Source organism: Macaca nemestrina, chromosome X (genome assembly GCF_043159975.1).
Source record: "Macaca nemestrina isolate mMacNem1 chromosome X, mMacNem.hap1, whole genome shotgun sequence".
In the NCBI taxonomy this organism is placed as follows: Eukaryota; Metazoa; Chordata; class Mammalia; order Primates; family Cercopithecidae; genus Macaca; species Macaca nemestrina.
The window spans coordinates 37239203-37262481 of record NC_092145.1 but is presented as its reverse complement, the minus strand read 5'-3'; the positions used below and the strand labels follow the sequence as shown (position 1 = coordinate 37262481).

Below are 23279 nucleotides of genomic sequence, written 5' to 3'. Positions count from 1 at the left end.
TTAATGATGTTAAAAATGGTCACAATAAAACATAAAGTGAAAAAAGCAGAATGTAAAATTGGATACAATATTATCACAATTTTGACTAAAAAGCACCTATAAATATACATATATTTTTTAAGGGGTAAGAATCTCCCTCTGTCACCCATGCTGGAGTGCTGTGGTACCGTCATAGCACATTGTGACCTCGAACTTCTGGGTTCAAGCAATCCTCGCACCTCCCACCTCAGTCTCCTGGGTAGCTTGTGCTATAGGCAAGCACCACCATGCCTGACTTTTTTTTTTTTTTTTTGAGACGGGGTCTCTCTCTGTCCCCCAGGCTGGAGTGCAGTGACGCTACAAGCTCCACCTCCCGGGTTCACGCCATTCTCCTGCTTCAGCCTCCTGAGTAGCTGGGACTACAGGCGCCTGCCACCACGCCCGGCTAATTTTTTGTATTTTTAGTAGAGACAGGATTTCACCTTGTTAGCCAGGATGCTCTCGATCTCCTGACCTCGTGATCCGCCCGCCTCGGCCTCCCAAGTGCTGGAATTACAGGCATAAGCCACCACGCCTGGCAAAATGGGCAGACATCTGTAACTAACTCATTAGTTCATATTATTGACAGAAACTGCTCGAGCCATCTCAGTACATCCTCTCCACCATGAAGTAAGCTCCAGGAGGGCAGGAAGCTTTTTTTTTTTTTTTCTTTTTTTGAGATGGAGTCTTGCTTTGTCACCCAGGCTGACGTGCAGTGGCGCGATCTTGGCTCACTGCAAGCTCCGCCTCCCGGGTTCAGGTCATTCTCCCGCCTCAGCCTCCTGAGTAGCTGGGACTACAGGCGCCCGCCACCACGCCCGGCTAATTTTTTTGTATTTTTAGTAGAGACGGGGTTTCACCATGTTAGCCAGGATGGTCTCCCTCTCCTGACTTCGTGATCCACCCACCTCGGCCTCCCAAAGTGCCGGGATTACAAGCGTGAGCCACCGTGCCTGGCCTATTTTTTTATTAAAAAATAATTTTTGGGCTAGGCACGGTGGCTTACACTTGTAATCCTAGCACTTCGGAAGTCGAGGTGGGTGGATCACTTGAGATCAGGAGTTCAAGACCAGCCTGGCCAACATCGTGAAACCCCGTCTCTACTAAAAATACAAAATGTAGCCAGGTATGGTGACAGCCACCTGTAATCTCAGCTGCTTAGGAGACTGAGGGATGAGAATTGCTTGAACCCAGGAGGCAGAGGTTGCAGAGAGCCAAGATTGTACCACTGCACTCCAGCCTGAGTGACAGAGCAAGACTCCATCTCAAAAAAAAAATTATTATTATTATTATTTTTGTAGAGACAGTCTCACTGTGTTGTCCAGGCTGGTCTCAAACTCCTGGCCTCAAGCAATGCTCCTGCCTCAGCCTCCCAAAGCACTGGGATTACAGGGACAAACTACCATGCCTGGCCCTATAAATATTCATAGATAAAAGACTTTAAGGAAATACGCTAAACATTAAAAAAAAAAACAGAGACTATAAAAGTTTCAGGTTTGAACTTTATGACCCAGTAATAACCCTAATATAAAGATAAAGAAATAGGCCAGGAGCACTGGCTCATGCCTGTAATCCCAGCACTTTGGGAGGCTGAGGCAGGTGGATCACTTGAGATCAGGAGTTCAAGACCAGCCTGGCCAACATAGTGAAACCCTGTCTCTACTAAAAATACAAAAATTAGACAGACGTGGTGCCGTGTGCCTATAATCCCAGATTCTTGGGAGGCTGAGGCAGGAGGATTGCTTGAACCCAGGAGGCGGAGGTTGCAATGAGCCAAGATCGTGCCACTGCACTCCAGCCTGGGCAACAGAGCAAGACTCAGTCTCAAAATAATAATAATAATAATGATAATAATAAGGAAATAGTCAAATATGGATAAAGATTCATGTTCCAGGGCATTCATTGAATTGCTGGGTTTTATTTGTTTGTTTGTTTTCTGTTTTTGAGGTGGAGTCTGGCTCGGGTTCTAGTGATTCTCTTGCCTCAGCCTCCCTAGTAGCTGGGATTACAGGTGCACACCACGCCCGGCTAATTTTTGTATTTTTAGTGGAGATGGAGTTTCACCATGTTGGCCAGGCTGGTCTCCAACTCCTGACCTCAGGTGATCTGGCTGCCTCAGCCTCCCAAAGTGCTGGGATTATCCCAGGCATGAGCCACCACGCCTGGCCAAATTACTGTTTTTACTAGCAGAAAAGTTGGAAATATCTAAGTGACCAACAAAGGAAGAATAATTAATCGTGATGCATCCATATTATGCAGCTACTAAATGTTTTCAAAGCATGAAATACAGAAAATGCTCATGGTATAATGGGAAGGTTGGTAAATTTCATGTTTAATATGATTTCAAATACATTTTTTAAAAAAATGAAAAGTTGAAGAGAGAGACAAAATGTTGGCAGGTTTGGGGTGATTTTAATTTTTCTGTTTTTTGTTTTCCAAATTGTCTACGCTGATCATGTATTACTTTATAATTTAAAAAATTTAGGCCGGGTGCGGTGGCTCACTCCTGTAATCCCAGCACTTTGGGAGGCCGAGGCGGGTGGATCATGAGGTCAGGAGTTCGAGACCAGCCTGGCCAAGATGGTGAAACCCCGTCTCTACTAAAAATACAAAAATTAGCCGGGCACGGTGGTGGGCTCCTGTAGTCCCAGCTACTCGGGAGGCTGAGACAGGAGAATCGCTTGAACCCAGGGGTGAGGAGGTTCAGTTAGCCAAGATCGCACCGCTGCACTCCAGCCTGGGCCTGGGCGACAGAGTGAGACCCCGTCTGGAAAAAAAAAAAAAAAAAACTTTAGTCTGGTCGTGGTGGCTCACACCTGTAATCCCAGCACTTTGGGAGGCCGAGGCGGGTGGATCACCTGAGGTCAGGAGTTCAAGACCAGCCTGGCCAACATGGTGAAACCCTGTGTCTACCAAAAATATAAAAAATTAGCCAGGCGTGGTGGCATGTGCCTGTTACCTCAGCTACTTGGGAAGCTGAGGCGGTAGAATGGCTTGAACCTGGGAGGCAGAGGTTGCATTGAGCCAAGATCATGCCATTGCTCGCCAGCCTGGGCAACAAGAGTGAAACTCCAAAGCTGATTTGTATGTAATGAGGGAAGCCTATTTAGCTGTATGTCTCCCGCAGTGCTCACTAGTCTGGTAGCAAAATTGAGGGGGGCGGGGATGGTAGTCATCTAGCATTAGAAGTGCTTGGCAAAGGTTACAGGAGTCTGTGTTGGTGGTCTGCCTCCATGGTTGATGTGAAGATTTTTATAAACTATAAAGTTCTACATGAATAATAGTGGTAGTTTTTAATCTATCCCCATGCCACTGTCCTAATTCAGGCCCTCATTATTCTTACTTAAACTTATTCACTACTTTTCCTGCCTCCATGCTCTCTCCAAACCATCTTTTACATTACTGCCCAGAGTTCTTTTTCTGAAGCACCAGTAAGATGGTGGTGTTTTTTTTCCTTTCAGAAACCTGTGTTGGCTCTCCATGTCTGAACTTTTAAGCCACAAATTTGAGGCCTTTTTATTATTTTATTTATTTATCTATTTATTTATTTTTGGAGACAGAGTTTCGTTCTTGTTGCCCATGCTGGAGTGCAATGGCGTAATCTCAGCTCACAGCAACCTCCGCCTCCCAGGTTCAAGCGATTCTCGTGCTTTAGCCTCCCAAGTGGCTGGGATTACAGGCATGTGCCACCATACCCGGCTAATATTGTGTTTTCAGTAGAGACGGGGTTTCTCCATGTTGGTCAGGCTGGTCTCAAACTACCAACCTCAGGTGATCTGCCTGCCTCGGCCTCCCAAAATGCTGGGATTACAGGCCTGAGCCACCGTGCCTGGCCGAGGCCTTTTTTTTTTTTTTTTTTTTTGAGACGGAGTCTCGCTCTGTTGCCCAGGCTGGAGTGCAGTGGCCGGATCTCGGCTCACTACAAGCTCCGCCTCCCGGGTTTACGCCATTCTCCTGCCTCAGCCTCCCGAGTAGCTGGGACTACAGGCGCCCGCCACCTCGCCCGGCTAGTTTTTTTGTATTTTTTAGTAGAGACGGGGTTTCACCGTGTTAGCCAGGATGGTCTCGAATCTCCTGACCTCGTGATCCGCCCGTCTCGGCCTCCCAAAGTGCTGGGATTACAGGCTTGAGCCACCGCGCCCGGCCACCGAGGCCTTTTTAAACGTGATCTCAAAGTACCTTTCTACCCTAATTTCCAACTACATCTCCATATACTGTTTTCTCTGTCCTCATCATCCTAACTACCTTTCCCTAAATATGCAAGGCTTAGCTAACCCTCTGTTCTTGCTCATGCTACGTCATGTAAAACATTTGAAGGACAAACTTTGGACATACAGTTAGATGACTTATATTACTGCTTTGGTTCTGCTGTTCACAGGTGGCTGTGTGGCCTTTAAAATATTATTTTAACCTCTTTGATCCTCAGGGGGTTTTTTTGTGTTTTGTTTGTTTGTTTATACTAATTTCTTTATCTTTATAATGTTAACACCTACCTCACAGAGTTGTTAGAATTTATTCAGATAATGAATATGAAAGCATGTTGTAACTAGATGCACAGTACACATGTATAGCATTATTTTCTACCTACCTCTGTCAGTATGCTTTTGACTTCAAATAACAGAAATCCAACTGAAAATGGCTTAAACAATGAGGAAGCAACTCTGGAGGTAAGGCGGTTCCAGGGTTGGTTAATTCAGCAGCTCAGTAGCATCATCCTACTATCTCCTTGCTTTGTACTCTTTGTTTTGTTCCATTCGGCTTTTTATGCTCATGGTCTTAAGATGGCTACTACAGTCTTAGTTGTCACATGAAGACAGCAATGTTCAGATGCAGGAAAGGAGGAGTCCTATTAGTATGCCCCTTTTTAAGGGTGAGAAAATATCTCTAGAAGCCTCCCCTCATCCCCGCCCCATAAACTTTGCCCAATGTCTAATTAATGGAAATTGTACCACAGGCCTAACAAGTCATCACTGGGAACGGAAATCAGCTAATCTTCATTAACTTAGACCAATCATGATTCACCCCGGTACTGGCCCTCACCTCTCCTGAAGGAACAGTTGCTTAGAAAAAGGACAAAGTGGGGGCTCTGTTAAGGAGGGAAAAGATTGTGATAGCACAATGTCTTCAGGGATGACCCTGGTTTGTTAGGGCAAGAAGATGAAGAGGTACTAAGTAGTAAATCAGCGTAAAGGGGAGCTTGCTTTTGGTGACTCAAGATTTCAAGCAGGCATCATACAAAATGGTGAGAGAACAGATGGGGTGGGAAGAATGTGAAACTAATTTTACATTGCAGTTTCAGAGTTTATCTTTATATCCGAATAGGTATGCAGTGGAACTGATGAAGACCCTGATGATAAAAACGCACCCTTTCGGCAACGGCCATTTTGCAAATATAAAGGGCATACTGCTGATCTCCTTGATCTTTCATGGTCTAAAGTAAGAAATTCTTATTTGAATCATATATTAATTCTGTGTGTAAGGAGCTGATACTATAGTCTTAAAGCAGAATTTCTTCTCTGGGAAACCTCAACTGATTGGATGAGGCCCACCCACATAGTCAAGGGTGATCTCCTTTACTTAAAATCAACTGAGTGTGGATTAATTACATGTGCAGAATACCTTCACAGCAACAACGAGATTGGTGTTTGATTAAATAATTGAGTACTAGCTTAATAATTAAATAATTTAGTACTAGCTAAGTTGATACATAAAATTAACTGTTATAACCACCTTCTTACCAGAATTAATACCTTTTCTTTGAACTCATTCTCCTTAACCTTTCTCTGGCATTTGATGATTTGATGCTATTGATCTTTCTTGAACTACTTGATTTTGGAGCACTGTATGTTCTAGATTCACTTCCTATCTCACTGACTATTCCCTTGTTTGCTTCATGGAGGAAATATTTAATAGTTTAAAAAAAATTGAGAACCTGTGCAACTATACCTGCTATGTACCAAGTACTTTTCATTCACTCAAAACATATCCGTTGATCATTTTACCACCTGGTTAAGAAATGACCTCTGGAGCCAGACTCCCAAGGTATATATTCTTCCTAGTCTGCCCCTTATGTTGTGTGACCTTGGGCAAGTTATTTAACCTCACCATGCCTCATCTGCAAAATAGACATAATAAAAATATAAAAATATATAATATAAAAAAATATAAAATATATTTTTGAAAAACCCTCATAGGGTTATAATAGGGAAAGATTAACTGAGCTAGTAAATATAAAACACTTGCCTAGAACATAATAAGTGCTCAATTAATATTAGCAATGATGATAATGATTAACTGAGTAAATATAAAACGCTTGCCTAGAACATAATAATGCCCAATTAATATTAGCAGTCATCATCATTATCATCATCACTATCTGCCAAGTAGCATTTTAGCCACTGGGGACACAGACAAAACTTAAGTACTTTACATGTGCTCTGTTCATACCCTCAAAACAACCTTATGAGATTGTTGACATTTCTTTATCAAGGATTTTAAAAAACAAGGGTCATATGTGTTAAAGAACATGCCTAAAGGCGTATAGCTAGGGAGTTACGGGAGTTTAGGTTCAAACCCCATGACTTTGGAGCATTACTCTCTAGCCCATTCCAGTGTCACAATAGCTAATCACTACAAGGAAACAGGATGACAAAAATAACAAATGTTGGACACATTGAAAGATTTAAGAAATCATAAATTTTTTATACTTTCTTTCCATTTTATACTTTATTTCCATTCTATCTCTTAGGAGGCAGCAGTAATATGATTTAGTATCTATCCAGCTACCTAATTGTCTCAAGTGAGTAATGTGCATTTTTAAGGACTAGTGCTAGCCTATAAACCACCTGGTCTTCCTGGTCCCTGACAATATGAATATAGAATATCAGTCTGTGAAGAGATAAGTGCAGAAACCAAGAGTAAACTATTTAGAAGTGTTTATGGCAGTTTTCACATTAAGTTTGTACCTGTTTAGTCTTTTAAAACCTGGGCTTCTATTTTGTATAATAATACAAAATGGGGCTTATATTTTATATGCCTTTTATTTTTATTTCATTTTTCTAGTAAATGTTTTCTGTGTTTTAAAATAGTTTCAGTCCACAACTCACTGGAAATTTAAAAAACAAAAACAGTCCTTCACCAGAAATAGTCTGAGAAGCACTAGTCTCTAGATGAGTTATTTCAGTGAGGTGCTGCCCCATACAGGAATGGTTCCTAAAGGTCTATCCTCATACCCCAATCCCTCCACCCCACCTCCATCCAGAGGAAAGCAACAAAATTTCTGCAACAAGATTCTAAGCCTCTCCAGGGTAGGAACCAGATATTATTAACACCAACTCAAACCAGATATTGTTTCTCTTTAATGTCTTTCACAGTGCGTATAGTGAGTTTTCTATTTGTTGAAGATGTATTTTGTGCCAGTAACAAGAATTACCCTGTTAATTCTTACAATAACAACCCTGTGAGGTAGACAATCTGATTTTGTCTCGATGAAGAGATTGAGCCCCTGTGACCTATCTAAAATCACAAAATTAGTTATGGGTAGAACTTAGATTTTAATCTAATTTATCTGACTTCCAAGATCAGTGCTTAGTTTAAGAAAGTTACTTAATTTCATTTATTTAATAATAAGTACTTATTAAATACTTATAAAAGAACAAGCCTTTCTTAAAGAATACTTATTTGGAAGAAATCTTAACATGTCTTCAGCACCTTCACTTAATATTTTAGGGATGTCTTCATACCTCTTTCATATGCTCAAAGCAAAGAACTATTGCAGGAATTGAATACAGTCAGTTTCTGTTTTTTGGGGTTTTTTTGTTTTGTTTTGCTTTGTGATTTTTTGAGACGGAGTATTTCTCTGTCCCAAGGCTGGAGTGCAGTGGCATGATCTCAGCTCACTGCAACATCCATCTCCCAGGTTCAAGCGATTCTCTGGCCTCAGCCTCCCAGAGTAGCTGGGATTACAGGCATGGGCCACCACGCCCAGCTAATTTTTTTGTATTTTTAATAGAGACGGGATTTCACCATGGTGGCCAGGCTGATCTCGAACTCCTGACCTCAAATGATCCACCTGCCTCAGCCTCCCAAAGTGCTGGAATTACAGACATGGGCCACTGTGCCCAGCCAAATAAAGTCAGTTTTAATGAACATAGGTTCATGGTGTGCCATAGGTTAAGTTTTTATACAGTAGTTATTAATCAACAGGAAATTATAATGCAAACTGCATGTACTCTTCAAAACTTTTCTGGAACTGAGTGGATCTTGAAAATAAAAATGATTGTTGTTAGATATTTCAAAGATTATTGTAAATCTTCCAAATTCTGTTTTTTAATTCTTTACTTTTAATCATAAAGTATACCATCTATTTGAAAACAGGTATACCGCAGTGTACCTACCTCATAGTGTTGCTATATTATGCAAAGAACAATGCTTAACACATAGAAGTATGCGATAAATATCATCATTGCCTTGATTTGTTTAGCACCTTTAGGCACACCAAAGAATACAGAGGTGTCATTTGAGTTTTCTCCTTCAGTATAACTCATAGTTCTCCTCCTTAAATAGATTATGTTTAGGAATTAATGAGCTTCTGCCAGCTGAAAGCTTTTGACAGAAATGTTTGGTTCCTGGGCGATGGGGCCATCACAGTGCCTAAGTCAGTTACACTACCATGTTCTAGCCTTGAACATTCTGTGGTCTATTCTGAAAGATTTGACAATTTTTGTTCTCTAATTTTCTTGCCTAGAGTATGACAGGTGCACAATAACTTTTCATTTCCATGCTGCATTATAGGGTAATCTTTTTGAAGACATTTTAAATGACAATTAGAGATCTATGTGAGTTAAAATTCACCAGTGTTATCAGTGTGAAAATAACTGAAGTGACAATAAAATGAATAAATACCTTATACTGATAGCTAAGTTCCCATATGTGCAGGTGATAACAACCAAGGCACACGTTAGTTCTCTGCTGGTGCCTGGCAGATTTCTTTAGACATTGATAAGATTCATCCGAATTTCAGAACAGGTAATGTCAAAAAGTTTTAGAATCAATGAAATACGGTATTTAACTGTTTAGGGGAAAATAGGATCTTCCAAGTGAATTTGATAATCTTTTGTTCTTTCCAGTGCTGCATTTAACAATAACAAAACTGTTGGAATACAAAAACCAAAAGTTCACTTTTATTGTATAAATAGGGTTCTTTTTCTTATGGTGATAACATAGTCAATGTCATTTTCTCCGTAGAACTACTTTCTTCTTTCTTCTTCAATGGATAAAACAGTCAGATTATGGCACATTTCTCGAAGAGAATGCCTTTGCTGTTTTCAACATATAGATTTTGTCACTGCCATAGCTTTTCATCCAAGAGTAAGTAACTATTTATACATGTTTTTGTTAACCTCTAAGGAAGGTGAGAGAACCTGGTTTCTCTGGAGGGCAATTGGACTACAGGAAAAAAGTTATTAACAGCTACATAGTTATGAGCAATTTAATTTTGTGTTTCATTTTGCTTTAGAAATGAGAAAGGAAATATTCTGCTGATCTGCATTAGAAAAACTGGGGATGTTATATCTCAAATCTTTATTAAGACATGCAAGGTATAAATAAATGAAATAAACTATCCTATTAAAGATGACAGATATTGGAGATGGAGGAAGAAGAGGAAGCAGATGGATAAATGAGAAAGGGAAGTACCTAGACAGAAATAGTGAGATTGGGGGGGGAAGAGACAGAGAAAAAGACTGAAAGAGGCAAAGATGAAAATTCATTACAAGATATACTGAATTTGTATTGTTAGTCTTGATATCCCTTCTTTATTCCTTTTCAGTATAGAAAATCCTTTCATATCTTTCCCCCAGAAAGAAAGTATTTCATATGATTTCAGCCAAATGAGAAAAATCTGCTATCATAGAATTGCAGACCTATTGTATGCCCCTAGAGGATAGGGCCACCAAATGCTTAAGGCTAAATTAGTTACAGATTTTTACAACTGTAAGCAAAAGGGAAATCACATGTCGGTGCTGACTGCACTAGCTCAATTAAGCAGAGGACTTGAGCTGACCCTAGCAACAAGTTTCCCTTACCTATGTTGGTGTTATAATTACATTTCCAGTGGTGTCCTCATCTTTATATGTTTAACACCCATTATCTTTTTAATGTAACATTTTAATCATATTCACATTTCTTCATCTCCCCCAAATTAAGGAGAAGACTGACTTGTTTTCAATATACTTTCCTTTCCTGAGCAGGCTTATAACATAAAGCAGTGATAATTCCAAACCGTTGAAGACTTGGTTAAGGGCCAGGCGCGGTGGCTCATGCCTATAATCCCAGCAGTTTGGGATGCCAGGGCAGGCAGATCATGAGGTCAACAGATGGAGACCAACCTGGCCAACATGGTGAAACATTGTTTCTACTAAAAATACAAACATTAGACAGGTGTGGTGGCAGGTGCCTGTAGTCCCAGCTACTCGGGAGGCTGAGACAGGAGAATCACTTGAACCCAGGAGGCAGAGGCTGCAGTGAGCCGAGATTGCACCAGCCTGGGCAATAGAGCGAGACTGTCTCAAAAAAAAAAAAAAAAAGAAGAAGACCTGGTTAAGAATTTTGGTGGCTCACGCCTATAATCCCAGCACTTTGGGAGGCTAAGTGGGAGGATGGCTTGAGGCTAGGAGTTCAAGACCAGCCTGGGCAACACAGTGAGACTCCACCTCTATCACAAACAGTAAAACTATGTTAATTCTTACCAGTTTTGATGATCAAGTCATTAGAGTCTTCTTTCTGAATAACACCCCCACCCCTGTCCCCTATACACACAACAAAAGGATGGATTTACCCCATCAGCAACTGTGAGCAAAATCTTTCCATACATGAATCTTTCCATAACTCTGTTTTAGCTATAAAGTATCAGGTTGGAAAGAGATATTTAGTTGTGATTGTTTTCTTTCTCATTGTTTTTCTTTTCTTTTCTTTCTTTTTTTGTTTTTTGTTTTTTGTTTTTTGTTTTTGAGACAGGATCTCACTTTGTCACCCAGGCTGTAGTGCAGTAGTGCAGTCTCGGCTTACTGCAGCCTCAACTTCCCTGGCTCAGGTGATTCTCCTGCCTCAGCTCCCCAGGTAGCTGGGACTACAGGCATGCACCACTGTGCCTGCACTATTCCTGGCTAATTTTTGTATTTTTAGTAGAGACAGGGTATTGCCATGTTGCCCAGGCTGGTCTCAAACTCCTGGGCTCAAAGTGATCTGCCCACCTCGGCCTCCCAAAGTGCTGGGATTAAAAGCATGAGCCACTGCACCCATCCGATTGTTTTCCATGTGGTATTTTATTATTTATTAAACTTTCTGTTCAGCCATGAATTTTTTTTTCTTTTTTTTTTTTTTTTTTTTTGAGACAGTCTCCAGGCTGGAGTGCAGTGGCACAATCTCAGCTCACTGCAACCTCCACCTCCCAGGTTCAAGTAATTCTGCCTCAGCCTCCCAAATAGCTGGGATTACAGACATGTACCACCACATCCAGCTAATTTTCGTATTTTTAGTAGAGATGGAGTTTCACCATGTTGGCCAGGCTGGTCTCTAACTCCTGACCTCAAGTGATCTGCCTGCCTTGGCCTCACAAAGTGCTGGAATTACAGACGTGAGCTACTGCGCCTGGCCCAGCCAATGATTTTTTTATAGTGCTTTTATTTGGTTTTATTTTGGAAACTATAAAGCCCTATTTCTAAAAATCGTACTGACCTGGAGTGTTTTTAAGGGGCTAGGAAAGAATAGGGTCGTGATGACTTGGGTTTTTTTGTTTTTTTTTTTTTTTTTTAGGAAATATGACTTTTATTATAATGTTAAAGGAAGAAAGGTAGCAGAGTTAGAAAAGAAATAGTAAAATGGGCCGGGCTTGGTGGCTCATGTCTGTAATCCCAGCACTTTGGGAGGCCAAGGTGGGTAGATCACCTGAGGTCAGGAGTTCAAGACCAGCCTGGCCAACATGGTGAAAACCCATCTCTAATAAAAATGCAAAAATTAGCCGGCCGTCGTGGTGCATGCCTATAATCCCAGCTACTCAGGAAGCTGAGGCAGGATAATTGCTTGAGCCCGGGAGGTGGAGGTTGCAGTGAACCAAGATTGTGCCACTGTACCCTAGCCTGGGTGACAGTGAGATTCCATCTCAAAAATAAAAAATAAAAATAACAACAAAATGGAGATACACACACATAGATGTACGTATGTGACAATTACTAAGTTTTTACTTGTTCAGCTCTTCTACTGGTACACATTGAGTGACCCTACTATACCATAGCCATGAAGATGTCCATCATTTGTAGATTGTCTTTGACAGGTTTCAGAGATGGGTAAGAATAATAATTTTTGGCAAGGAACAGAAACCCTTAGGGCGGGGGCGGGGGGGTGGGGAAGGAAAAAAAAAAAAAAGAATCATCATCATCTTGGCTGGGTATGGTGGCTCCCTCCTATAATCCCAGCACTTTGGGAGTTTGAGGCAGGAGAATCACTTGAGGCCAGGAGTTCAAGACCAGCCTGGGCAACATAGGGAGACCCCATTTTTATAAAAAATTTTAAAGTTAGCCAGGTATGGTGGTGTGCTTCTGTGATCCCAACTACTTGGGAGGCTGAGGTGAGAGGATCACTTGAGCCCAGGAGATCAAGGCTGCAGTAAGCTGTGATCGAACGTCTGTACTCCAGCCTGGGCAACAAACTGAGACCCCATCACCAAAAAATAAAAATAAAGAAAGAAAAATTCTTATGTTGCCAAAAACAAAACCAGCTTAGTGGTAGGACTGATTTAGTTTAAGGCAGGTTTCTCAAGCCTAGTACTGTTGATATTCTTTGTTACACGGGGGAGAGAAGGCTGTGCATTATAGGATATTTAGCAGCATCCCTGGCCTCTCCCCACTAGATAGTGGTAGCATCCTGATCCTCCCACCAGTTTTGACAACCAAAATGTCTCCAGATAATGCTAGATGTCCCCTTTGGGGTCAAATTGCTGCAGGTTGAGAATCCCTGATCTGAGAGCAGAATTTGAATAATGAAGTAATTCTCTGTTGGCATGGTGCTAGGGTTCCAAAAATGACTGGTTTGGGGGGCCACTAACTGATATTTCTCTTTATCCAAGTGTTACATGTATCCCAGAGGAAGGTATGATACAGGATAGTGTTTCTCATAGCATGTTCCTGAAAGGTCTAGCATCTCCCCTAAACACGCCCCCCCAAAAAAGTCTGTGGTTAAATATGTTGAAAAATGCTACCTGTTTTATCCTCTCTTTGGAGATTCAAAATGCAGGTTAACTGAGAATCGAGTTTAACTTTCTGTAACCCAGAATTTCTCAAACTTACTTGACCACAGAACCTTCTTCCATTCAATACACACTCAAACACGTTATCTATTAACATCCCTATCTTGCAAAAGGGCAGTTTAAGGATATGATAATTAGAATTTTATTTCTCAAAGTGAATAGTGAGGTTTCTAATTGTTGTTACTGCTTTCAGTGCATAAAATAATGCTTGCTTAAAGAATAAAAATTTTTAAATGAAATCTTTTTTTTTTTTTTTGAGACGGAGTCTCACTCTGTCGCCAGGCTGGAGTACAGTGGTGCGATCTTGGCTCACTGCAACCTCCGCCTACCGGGTTCAAGCGATTCTCCTGCTTCAGCCTTCCGAGTAGCTGGGACTACAGCCGCACACCACCATGCCCAGCTAATTTTTATGTTTTTACTAGAGACAGGATTTCACCATGTTGGCCAGGATAGTGTCGATCTCTTGACCTTGTGATCCACTGCCTTGGCCTCCCAAAGTGCTAGGACTACAGGTGTGAGCCACTGCGCCCAGCCCTGAAATCTACATTTTTAAACTATTCTAATAGACTTACTGATTTGATTTGCTAATGAGTTTTTTCTTGATGTGGTAAAATGAAAGCTTTCTCTTTTGCCACCTTTTTAGGATGACAGGTATTTTCTAAGTGGGTCTTTGGATGGAAAGCTCCGCCTTTGGAACATACCTGACAAAAAAGTGGCTTTGTGGAATGAAGTAGATGGTCAGACGAAATTGATCACAGCTGCAAACTTCTGTCAGAATGGCAAATATGCAGTGATTGGGACATATGATGGCAGATGTATTTTCTATGATACAGAGGTAAATGATTGTTTTTTGTAAATTATATAATTATATACTTAGTAAACACTTTCATGGTTTTGGACAAGTTGTTTATCCCCTCTGGGCTTTAACTGCATTTTCTCTAAATAGGGACAAATAATACCATGTCTGTCTTAAGAGTTGGAACAGATGCAGATGACTTTTAAGATGTCTTCTCATTCTAATTTTTTAAAAAATTTTTTTGAGATGGAGTCTCACTCTGTTGCCCAGGATGGCGTGCAGTGGAGTGATCTCGGCTCACTACAACCTCCGCCTCCTGGATTCAAGTGATTCTTGTGCCTCAGCCTCCTGAGTAGCTGGGACTACAGGCATGTGCCACCACACTCGGCTAATTTTTGTATTTTTTGGTAGAGATGGGATTTTACCATGTTGGCCAGGCTGGTCTCTAACTCCTGACTTCAAGTGATTCACCTGCCTCAGCCTCCCAACGTGCTGGGATTACAGGCGTGAGCCACCATGCCCAAGCAAAAAGAATTTTTTTATAGAGACAAAGTCTCACTCTGTCACCCAAGTTAGAGCATAGTGGTACAATTATTGTTGCTCACTACAGCCTCGAACTCTTGGGCTCAAGCAATCCTCCTGCCTCAGCTGCCGGAGTAGCTAGAATTACAGATACAAGCCACCACACATGCTCCTAATTCTAATATGTTAAATGTATGATTTATTTTTAGCATTTGAAATACCATACACAAATACATGTACGATCTACTAGAGGGCGTAACAAGGTTGGAAGAAAAATTACTGGCATTGAGCCTTTACCTGGAGAAAATAAGGTACTACAGTATTCAAAACCATCTCTCTCCATACTATATGTAGATTCTTGGAAGTTCTTAATATCTTGGCAAAAAAAAATGTATTCTCTTTCTTGTGGAATACCACTTTTCTTCTGGTTTTGAGGTATATTTGTTTGTATGTGTGTAGCACCCTTTTTGGGTTGTAACTTAGCTTGTACTAAAACATGATATTTTTAACTTTTCATTTGATCTGCTTTTAGATATTGGTAACCTCAAATGACTCCAGAATCAGACTATATGATTTGAGAGATTTGTCACTGTCCATGAAGTATAAGGGTTACGTCAATAGCAGCAGCCAGATCAAAGCAAGTTTCAGGTAAATTGGCAATGAGATATTCCCAAAAGAGATCAGAACATTTCTCCCCTACTTCCATTTTTCCATTGGTCTATGCCTTATGTTTAATGGGGTTCTTTTCACTTTTGCAACTAGTATTTTATCATGCGATACTTACCTTGTCCACCTATCTAGTATATAGAATTCGAATTGCCCCTATTCTGCAGATGAAGAAACCAAGACTCAGAAAGTTAAGTGATTGGCCTAAAGTCATAGTTGTAGAGCTGGGATTAGAAGACTCTCATCTCTAGAGTTTTTGCTTTTGTACCTTTGTTTACCCTTTTAAGAAGGGGCTTATGGCTCATCCCACCACCCCCATCCCCGCCCCATTGCCTTGAACCTTTTAGGAAAGGAAGGAACCTTTTAGGACTCTTAAGAAAGCATTTTAACACCCCACAGCACAGTGTCTTATATTCAAAACTTTACATATCATTATTATTTAAATTTCTAATTTGGGTTCCGGACACTCTCCTGAAGGTTAGCTACCTTTTCTTCCTTCTAGCCCTCTTCTTTCAGTCCTTTTCTTACCAGTTCTTTTTTCTTGAATTATACAGTAATTAACTCAATTGGTAAAGTATTCTGCTCCTGTCTTTCACACCTTAAATCATCATTCCTCCCAACATGGATTAACTAATGTCACAGTTACTTAGAGCTTTGATGCAAATACAAGTGCCAGGCCACTACATCACACCTACACATTTAGAACATCTAGAGTGAGACTTTGAGTCTACATATTCAACAAGCTCCTTCAGGTGTTATTTTAGGTATCACAAAGTAGGAAGCACTGATAAAGGAAACCGTTAAACATATACACACACATTTTATTTGCTTTTCCTTTCTTCCCCAAATTCAGCCATGATTTTACTTACCTCGTTAGTGGTTCAGAAGATAAGTATGTTTATATCTGGAGTACTTACCATGACCTAAGCAAGTTTACTTCAGTCAGGAGAGATCGTAATGACTTCTGGGAAGGTATTAAAGGTAAGTAAATACTTGCTTTTGTGTGTCTTATAAGAGAATCAAGTTAAAGTGGGTATGTGCTAGAAGTAAATTCATAGCCGGGCACAGTGGCTCACGCCTGTAATCCTGGCACTTTGGGAGGCCGAGACTGGCGTATCACGAGGTCAGGAGATCGAGACCATCCTGGCTAACACGGTGAAACCCTGTCTCTACTAAAAATACAAAAAAAAAGTAACTGGACGTGGTGGCACGCACCTGTAGTCCCAGCTACTCAGGAGGCTGAGGCAGTAGAATTGCTGGAACCCAGGAGGCGAAGGTTGCAGTGATCCGAGATCGCGCCACTGCACTCCAGCCTGGGTGGTAGAGTGAGACTCCGTCTAAAAAAAAAGAAGAAGTAAATTCATGTAGGCATTATTTTAAGAGAGGCAGTTTGACACTGATAAACTGCTTTGCATTTGGCTTTACTTGTTTTATCTATACTAAGGAAGAACTTTGGTCTAAAATTTGAGAAGTCAGGGAATTTCAGAACTTATATGTAATGTTTCTTAGAAAAATTTTTGGGTTTTAAATCACTCTTAGTTACTTCTGTGTTAGTTTTTAAGGATATTTGGCATATAACATACACTATTGTGTTTGTCTTGGTATCCAATTTGTCAGTTATCCTGAAGTAAATTTTTTCTGCAGCCCACAATGCAGTTGTTACATCAGCCATCTTTGCACCAAACCCAAGTTTGATGTTATCTTTGGATGTGCCATCTGAAAACTCAGAAGGGAACGAGAAAAGTGAAGATGCTGACTTTTTGGATCTCACACATTCTGGTAAATCTTTATTTGTCCTATATTTTTTTCTAGTCAGTATTTAGTAACCTCATTTGTCTCATATGAGTATAATGAGGTTTTCACTAGTATAAAGAATATTTCTTTTTTCTTTTTTCTTAAGACAGAGTCTTGCTCTGTCACCCAGGCTGGAATGCAATGATGCAGTCACAGCTCACTGCAGCCTCAACCACCCTGGACTCAGGTGATCCTTCCACCTCAGCCTCCTGAGTAGCTGGGACTACAGGCCTACACCACCATGCCCAGCTAATTTTTTTTTTTCTTTTGTGACGGAGTCTCGCTCTGTCGCCCAGGCTGGAGTGCAGTGGTACGATCTTGTCTCACTGCAAGCTCCGCCTCCTGGGTTCACGCCATTCTCCTGCCTCAGCCTCCTGAGTAGCTGGGACTACAGGCACCCGCCACCATGCCAGGCTAATTTTTTGAACTTTTATAGAGATGGAATTTCACCATGTTGCCCAGGCTGGTCTCAAACTTCTAGGCTCAAGCAATCCACCCACCTCAGCCTCCCAAAGCACTGGGATTACAGGCGTGAGCCACCAAAGAATATTTCTTGTTTGCAACTTAATGGTTGTCAGATACCCATTTCTGAACTTTTCAGTAATATATTTCCTCAAAGTTTTACCTGTTTTAAATTCACCTGAGAATTAAAAATGAGAAATTTGGGCCAGGCGCGGTGGCTCACGCCTGTAATCCCAGCACTTTGGAAGGCCAAGGCGGGCAGATCACGAGGTCAGGAGATCGAGACCATCCTGGCTAACACGGTGAAACCCCATCTCTACTAAAAATACAAAAATTAGCCGGATGTGGTGGCAGTCGCCTGTAATCCCAGCTACTCGGGAGGCTGAGACAGGAGAATGGCATGAACCCGGGAGGCGGAGGTTGCAGTGAGCCAAGATCGCGCCACTGCACTCCAGCCTGGGTGACAGAGCGAGACTCCATCTCAAAAAAAAAAAAAAAAAAGAGAAATTTAGATGTTCATAACTATAGGTAACCATTCTCTTTAGAGAAGTGCAAACAATATATACAAATATAAAACTTCTTTATTATCTGTCTCTCTCCTACTAGTCTGTAATCTCTAGAAGACAGAGACTTTTCATGTCTTATTTATTGCTGTATTGCCAGTGTCTCACACAGCGCTTACCTTCATATAGTAGGCGCTTAATGAACATTTGCCGACTGAATGAATTAAACCCAAATGAAGCAGAGCTAATTTTTCTAGTTGCCACAAGTTAACAGCTTCTTGAGATAGATGGCTATTTACAAGTTTGTAATTTCTTGCCATTTGTAGCATATATGCTTTGAGAATGAGTATTAATTCCGGTTATATAAAGTGCTCATATTAGGAAGGGAGAACAAACTGTCAACAAGTAATATCGAGTGCCAATCAGTTATATAAAAATCTGGGCCAGCTGTGGTGGCTCACGCCTGAAATCCCAGCACTTTGGGAGACCAAGGCGGGCGGATCATGAGGTCAAGAGTTCGAGATCATCCTAGCCAACGTAGTGAAACCCCATCTCTACTAAACTGCACAAATTAGCTGGGCATGGTGGTGCGCACCTGTAGTCCCAGCTACTCAGGAGGCTGAGGCAGAATCGCTTGAACCAGGGAGGCGGAGGTTGCAGTGAGCTGCGATCGTGCCACTGCACTCCTGCCTAGCAACAGGGTGAGATTCCATCTCAAAAAAAAAAAAAAATCTGTAACTAGTCCTGCTCGTCCTTAAGAGTATGGTAAGACCATGCAGATTTGGATCAATTATTAGTGAAAACAAGTTTGTATTATTAAAACCAGTTGTGGCTGAGTGTGGTGGCTCACACCTATAATCCTAGCACTTTGGAAGACCAAGGTGAGCAGATTGCTTGAGGTCAGGAGTTCAAGACCAGCCTGGCCAACATGTTGAAACCCTGTCTCTACTAAAAATACAAAACGTAGCCAGGTATGGTGGTGCATGCCTGTAATCCTGGGAGGCTGAGGCAGGAGAAGTGCTTGAACTCGGGAAGGTGGAGGTTTCAGTGGATGGAGATCGCGCCACTGCACTCCAGTCCGGGTGACACAGCAAGACTCTGTCTAAAAAAAAAATAGATATGCCAGGCGTTGTGGTGTGTACCTGTAATCCCGGGTACTTGGGAGGCTGAGGCAGGAGGATTGTTTGAACTCAGGAGCTCAAGACCAGCCCAGACAACATAGAAGGACACCCAACTCAAAAAAAATATATATATATATATTTTTTTTTAATTTTTAAATTGATTGCATAATAGTTTATTGACTGTATTGTCTCATGCTACAGATTACAAACAGGTCATAAAGCCACAGGAATAGATACAATGTACAAAGAGTGCTTCTAACGTATTTGAATGCTAAAAAGTTATCAATAGTTTAATCTCAAGTAATTTTTTGTACTATTATTTGCACTATCTACTCCACTCACTACACACTATTCCTTCTGTCTGTGAAGAAAAATTTTGATAACAAAGATGAACTTGAGTCTAGCATTTCTTTCAGTACAAGATACAAAAATAAACCAAGTTAGAATGATTAAACCTTTACTAAATGCCTGTTTAACTGTTTTCTGTTTTCTTTTTCTTTCCTTCTCAGAATCAAATCCAGCTTCTCTCTTCTAACTTAGGTCATTTACGTTTTTTCTTTTTTTTTTTTTTTTTTTTTTTACTTATGAATGAATGAATGAATGAATGACATGGTGTCACTCTGTTTCCCTGGCTGGAGTGCGGTGGTACAGTCATAGCTCACTGCAACCTTGAACTCTGTGCTCAAGCAATCTTCCTGCCTCAGCATCCCAAGTAGCTAGTACTACACGTACTACCATGCCTGGCTAATTTTTTTTCTTTTTTTCTTTTTGGTAGAAATGAGTTCTCCTTATGTTTCGCAGGCTGGTCTCAAACTTCTGGCCTCAAAAAGGTTAGTCCTTCTACTTTGGCCCAAGTGCTGGGATTACAGGCATGAGACATCACACCTGGCCTTTTTTTTTTTTTCTTTTCTTTTTTCCCCAGTACTACCTTTTTACATTCTATATACTTCCCCTGCATATTCCACAGGAAATTCTAGCTTTTAAAACAATTTGAGGAAAAGCAAAAGGTACAGGGGTTTTTTTTTAACTTCTCAAAAATGTACCACATTAACAAGGCTCACTTAACTAACTGGGTCCTTTTTTAAGAGGCACAAATTTTAGTGGGTTGTACTCAGATTTGTGTTTGTCATTTTGTACCCATGTAGGTGTAGTCTAAGAATAAACTCTCTTAAACCCGAAGTGGAGGATCACAAAATATATCCAATTGCCCTCTCTCTTTGTTCCTGACGTGTTTGGCAGTTTGAGCCTCAATTTTCCTTATGCGTAAAATAATCATGATAACCTAGTTTATAGAGTTTCAATAAGAATTAGATATGACATGTATAGGCTGGGCATGGTGGCTCATGACTGTAACCCCAACATTTTGGGAGGCCAGGGCGGGAGGATCACTTGAGGCCAGGAGTTTGAAACCAGCCTGGACAACATAGCAAGACCCTGTTTCCACAAAATATTAAATAATTAGCCGGGCACAGTGGCACATGCCTGTAGGGAGGCTGAGGTGGAAGGATCCTTTGAGCCCAGGAGTGTGAGGTTCCAAGTGAGCTACGATGGTGCCACTGCATTCCTGCCTGCACAACAGAGTGAGGCTCTATCTAAATATATATATATACTTGTATGCGTAAAAGTGCTTAGCAAAATGCCTCGCATGTAGTAGGCATTATTGTTATCATTTTCATTATTATTATTTTCATTATTATTGTGTCTTACAAAGCATTTTATATGTATGGTGAATTCTTCTCTATCCTTTCTCATATTCCTAAGTCCTTTGCTGCTGCTGCTACTACCACTGCACAGTACTGCTATGAGATATGCCAAAAGGGTGGTAAAGGAATGTTCAAAGACTTAGGATATGTTTTTAGCACATCTAAGGGAAACCATTTTGTGTGACTCATCCTGTCCACAACTTTCCAGTTAAAGTTTGGATTATTTTCTTCTTTTTTAAATCTCAAAATCTCAATTTTCACCTATGTATAATAGAGTTAGTTAACACTGAATTTTTTTATTAAATGCTTTTATGCAACTGGCAAATGTAAGAGGTAGGCATTTATGCCATTCAGCATAGTTATATAGCTTTTCAGTAAGGACCATATGGCAAAAGGTGCTGTCAGCATTCACACAGCGAATGTGTACTTCATTTCATGGCACTTTCAGTATGTCTGCTATACAATAACCCTTACTGGCAACCTCGCTAGATACCCCTGTTAGCAACAGACTTGCCCAGATGATCCCATTCTGCCAGCACTGCAGTCCTGAGGTTGAATGACACACTAGCTTCTTGCCATGCAATGAAGCATTAGATGACTTAGATGCCTGGGCTGCCTAGGAATAAGTCCAAGCATCCAGGCCCCAGGAGACTGTAATATCCTCAAGCCAGGGAAAGACCAGCCAAGACAAGGTAAGTGGAAGTGAGTCTCAGAGCAGAGGAGAGATTCAGCAGAATGAAAGAATTACAGGAGCCAGCCAGAAAAGGAGACTGAAAAGGTCGGGAGATGATATCTCCCCTGAAGGTGGAGGGTCATGGGCATGTGATAATTGTGGCAGCAGGCTTCATATTCCTTTAAAAATCAACTTAAAACTATTTTTTATGCTTTTAAGGTATTATGAAGACAGATAACACAGAAGTTCTTCTCTCTGCTGACTTCACTGGAGCAATCAAAGTGTTTGTTAATAAAAGAAAAAATGTATCTTAATTTGAAATGGCATTTAAAATAAACATATCAATAAGTTTCTATATGTATCAGAACTGAAAAAATATAGTGTTCCAAGCTAACATACTTTTTAAATTTTTATTGAAAGTTGTTCAAATATAATATATTTTTTGAGAGGCAGTGTTAATGATCTAGGAAACCCCAGGCCGATAGAGTAGAAAGGAATATGGCTAGAATAACATTGCCAAACATTAGGCTTTATTGTTTTGTTATGTTTGTGTTTTCGTTGTATAATTATGAACATGCACAAGTTTCTGCATGAAAATATATTAATATATTAATCACATGTATGTGCCTTTTGGTTACATGCATTAAATCTAACAGAGTTAAATTATTTCAGTGGCTCTTTTGGCCTCTTACTAGGGGGAATAGTCTTGTTTCTAGCTTAAACAATTTTTTTTTGCACAAGATTTCATTTTTAAGAAAAGTATCTTTTGACTGAGTTATTGTTTTGAAAATGTTATATAGGTTTCCAATAGGTCAATAACCATGTGTAAATGGTTTTTATAAATTTCTCAATTTGGGGACAAGATTTTTTTGTGGTCTAAATTGTGGGCTTAAGATTCTTTTCTTTATATATGTACATATAATTTTTTTTTCTTTGCCACACTGGAGCACAATGTTTCTATGTAAAGAATTATTTTCATTCTTTATCCATGAGCACCAGGCTTTGCTCACTTAAAAAAAAATTAAGCCACATTAAGGAGTGAGTCTTCTTTTTTACAATAATGTAAAAATGAAACTGTTTACATTTTTTTAAAGCATTGTAGTTTTTAAAAATTAAGCTGTTTTGTTTTGTGTTGTTGAATTTGAAAGCCTTTGTAAATATCAATATAATGTACCAATGAAATAACATCTGGGGCAATGAAACCCTGATCATGTTGTTGATGGTTAGCATATGTTTCTGAAATTAAATATGTATTATTAAAAGTTGGTCTCCAACATTTGTTTAAACATGGCTTTATTTTTAATTGACTTCAGTAAATCAAGGAATGCAAGAAAAATAAACTCTTGTTTTAATCATTTAAATTTTAGCAACAGAAGACCAGATTTTAGATCCCTAAATTATAATGCATTAGTTACATGCCTTTAAAATTGTTTTAATTCTAGCTTTAAATTGAACACTGCTAATAATTCATCTGTATGCTTATGTGTTCTTTACTGCATTTGTTTTCAGCATGTAAGTGAGAAGTTGGGGAGCCACGGACATATCCTTGTTGATTAGCATGGTCTTAGAGTGTTCTAGGCTTTCTAGTAAATTACATATTGTTTGTTGCTTTCTTCTTGCCAGTACTGTGCTCTCTCCCTCTCCCTTTCCCCCTCCCCTCTCCTCATCTCTCTTTGGTTACTTTGGCCCCCTCACTCTCTTGTACTCTCCCTTACTGA

General features: G+C 40.3%; 1 protein-coding gene across 1 annotated transcript in view; it reads left to right on the top strand.

The window, feature by feature from the left end:
- LOC105468377 (WD repeat domain 44) overlaps positions 1-22835 on the top strand; it is a 107522-nt gene extending 84687 nt beyond the window's left edge. The window contains exons 13-20 of the mRNA XM_011718491.3: positions 5341-5454; positions 9265-9387; positions 13965-14156; positions 14849-14950; positions 15172-15287; positions 16159-16286; positions 16950-17084; positions 21781-22835. Of these exons, the coding sequence (XP_011716793.1) occupies positions 5341-5454; positions 9265-9387; positions 13965-14156; positions 14849-14950; positions 15172-15287; positions 16159-16286; positions 16950-17084; positions 21781-21875 (1005 nt within the window). The 3' untranslated portion in view covers positions 21876-22835. The remainder of the gene's footprint in view (positions 1-5340; positions 5455-9264; positions 9388-13964; positions 14157-14848; positions 14951-15171; positions 15288-16158; positions 16287-16949; positions 17085-21780) is intronic.
- The last annotated feature ends 444 nt before the right edge of the window (positions 22836-23279 follow it).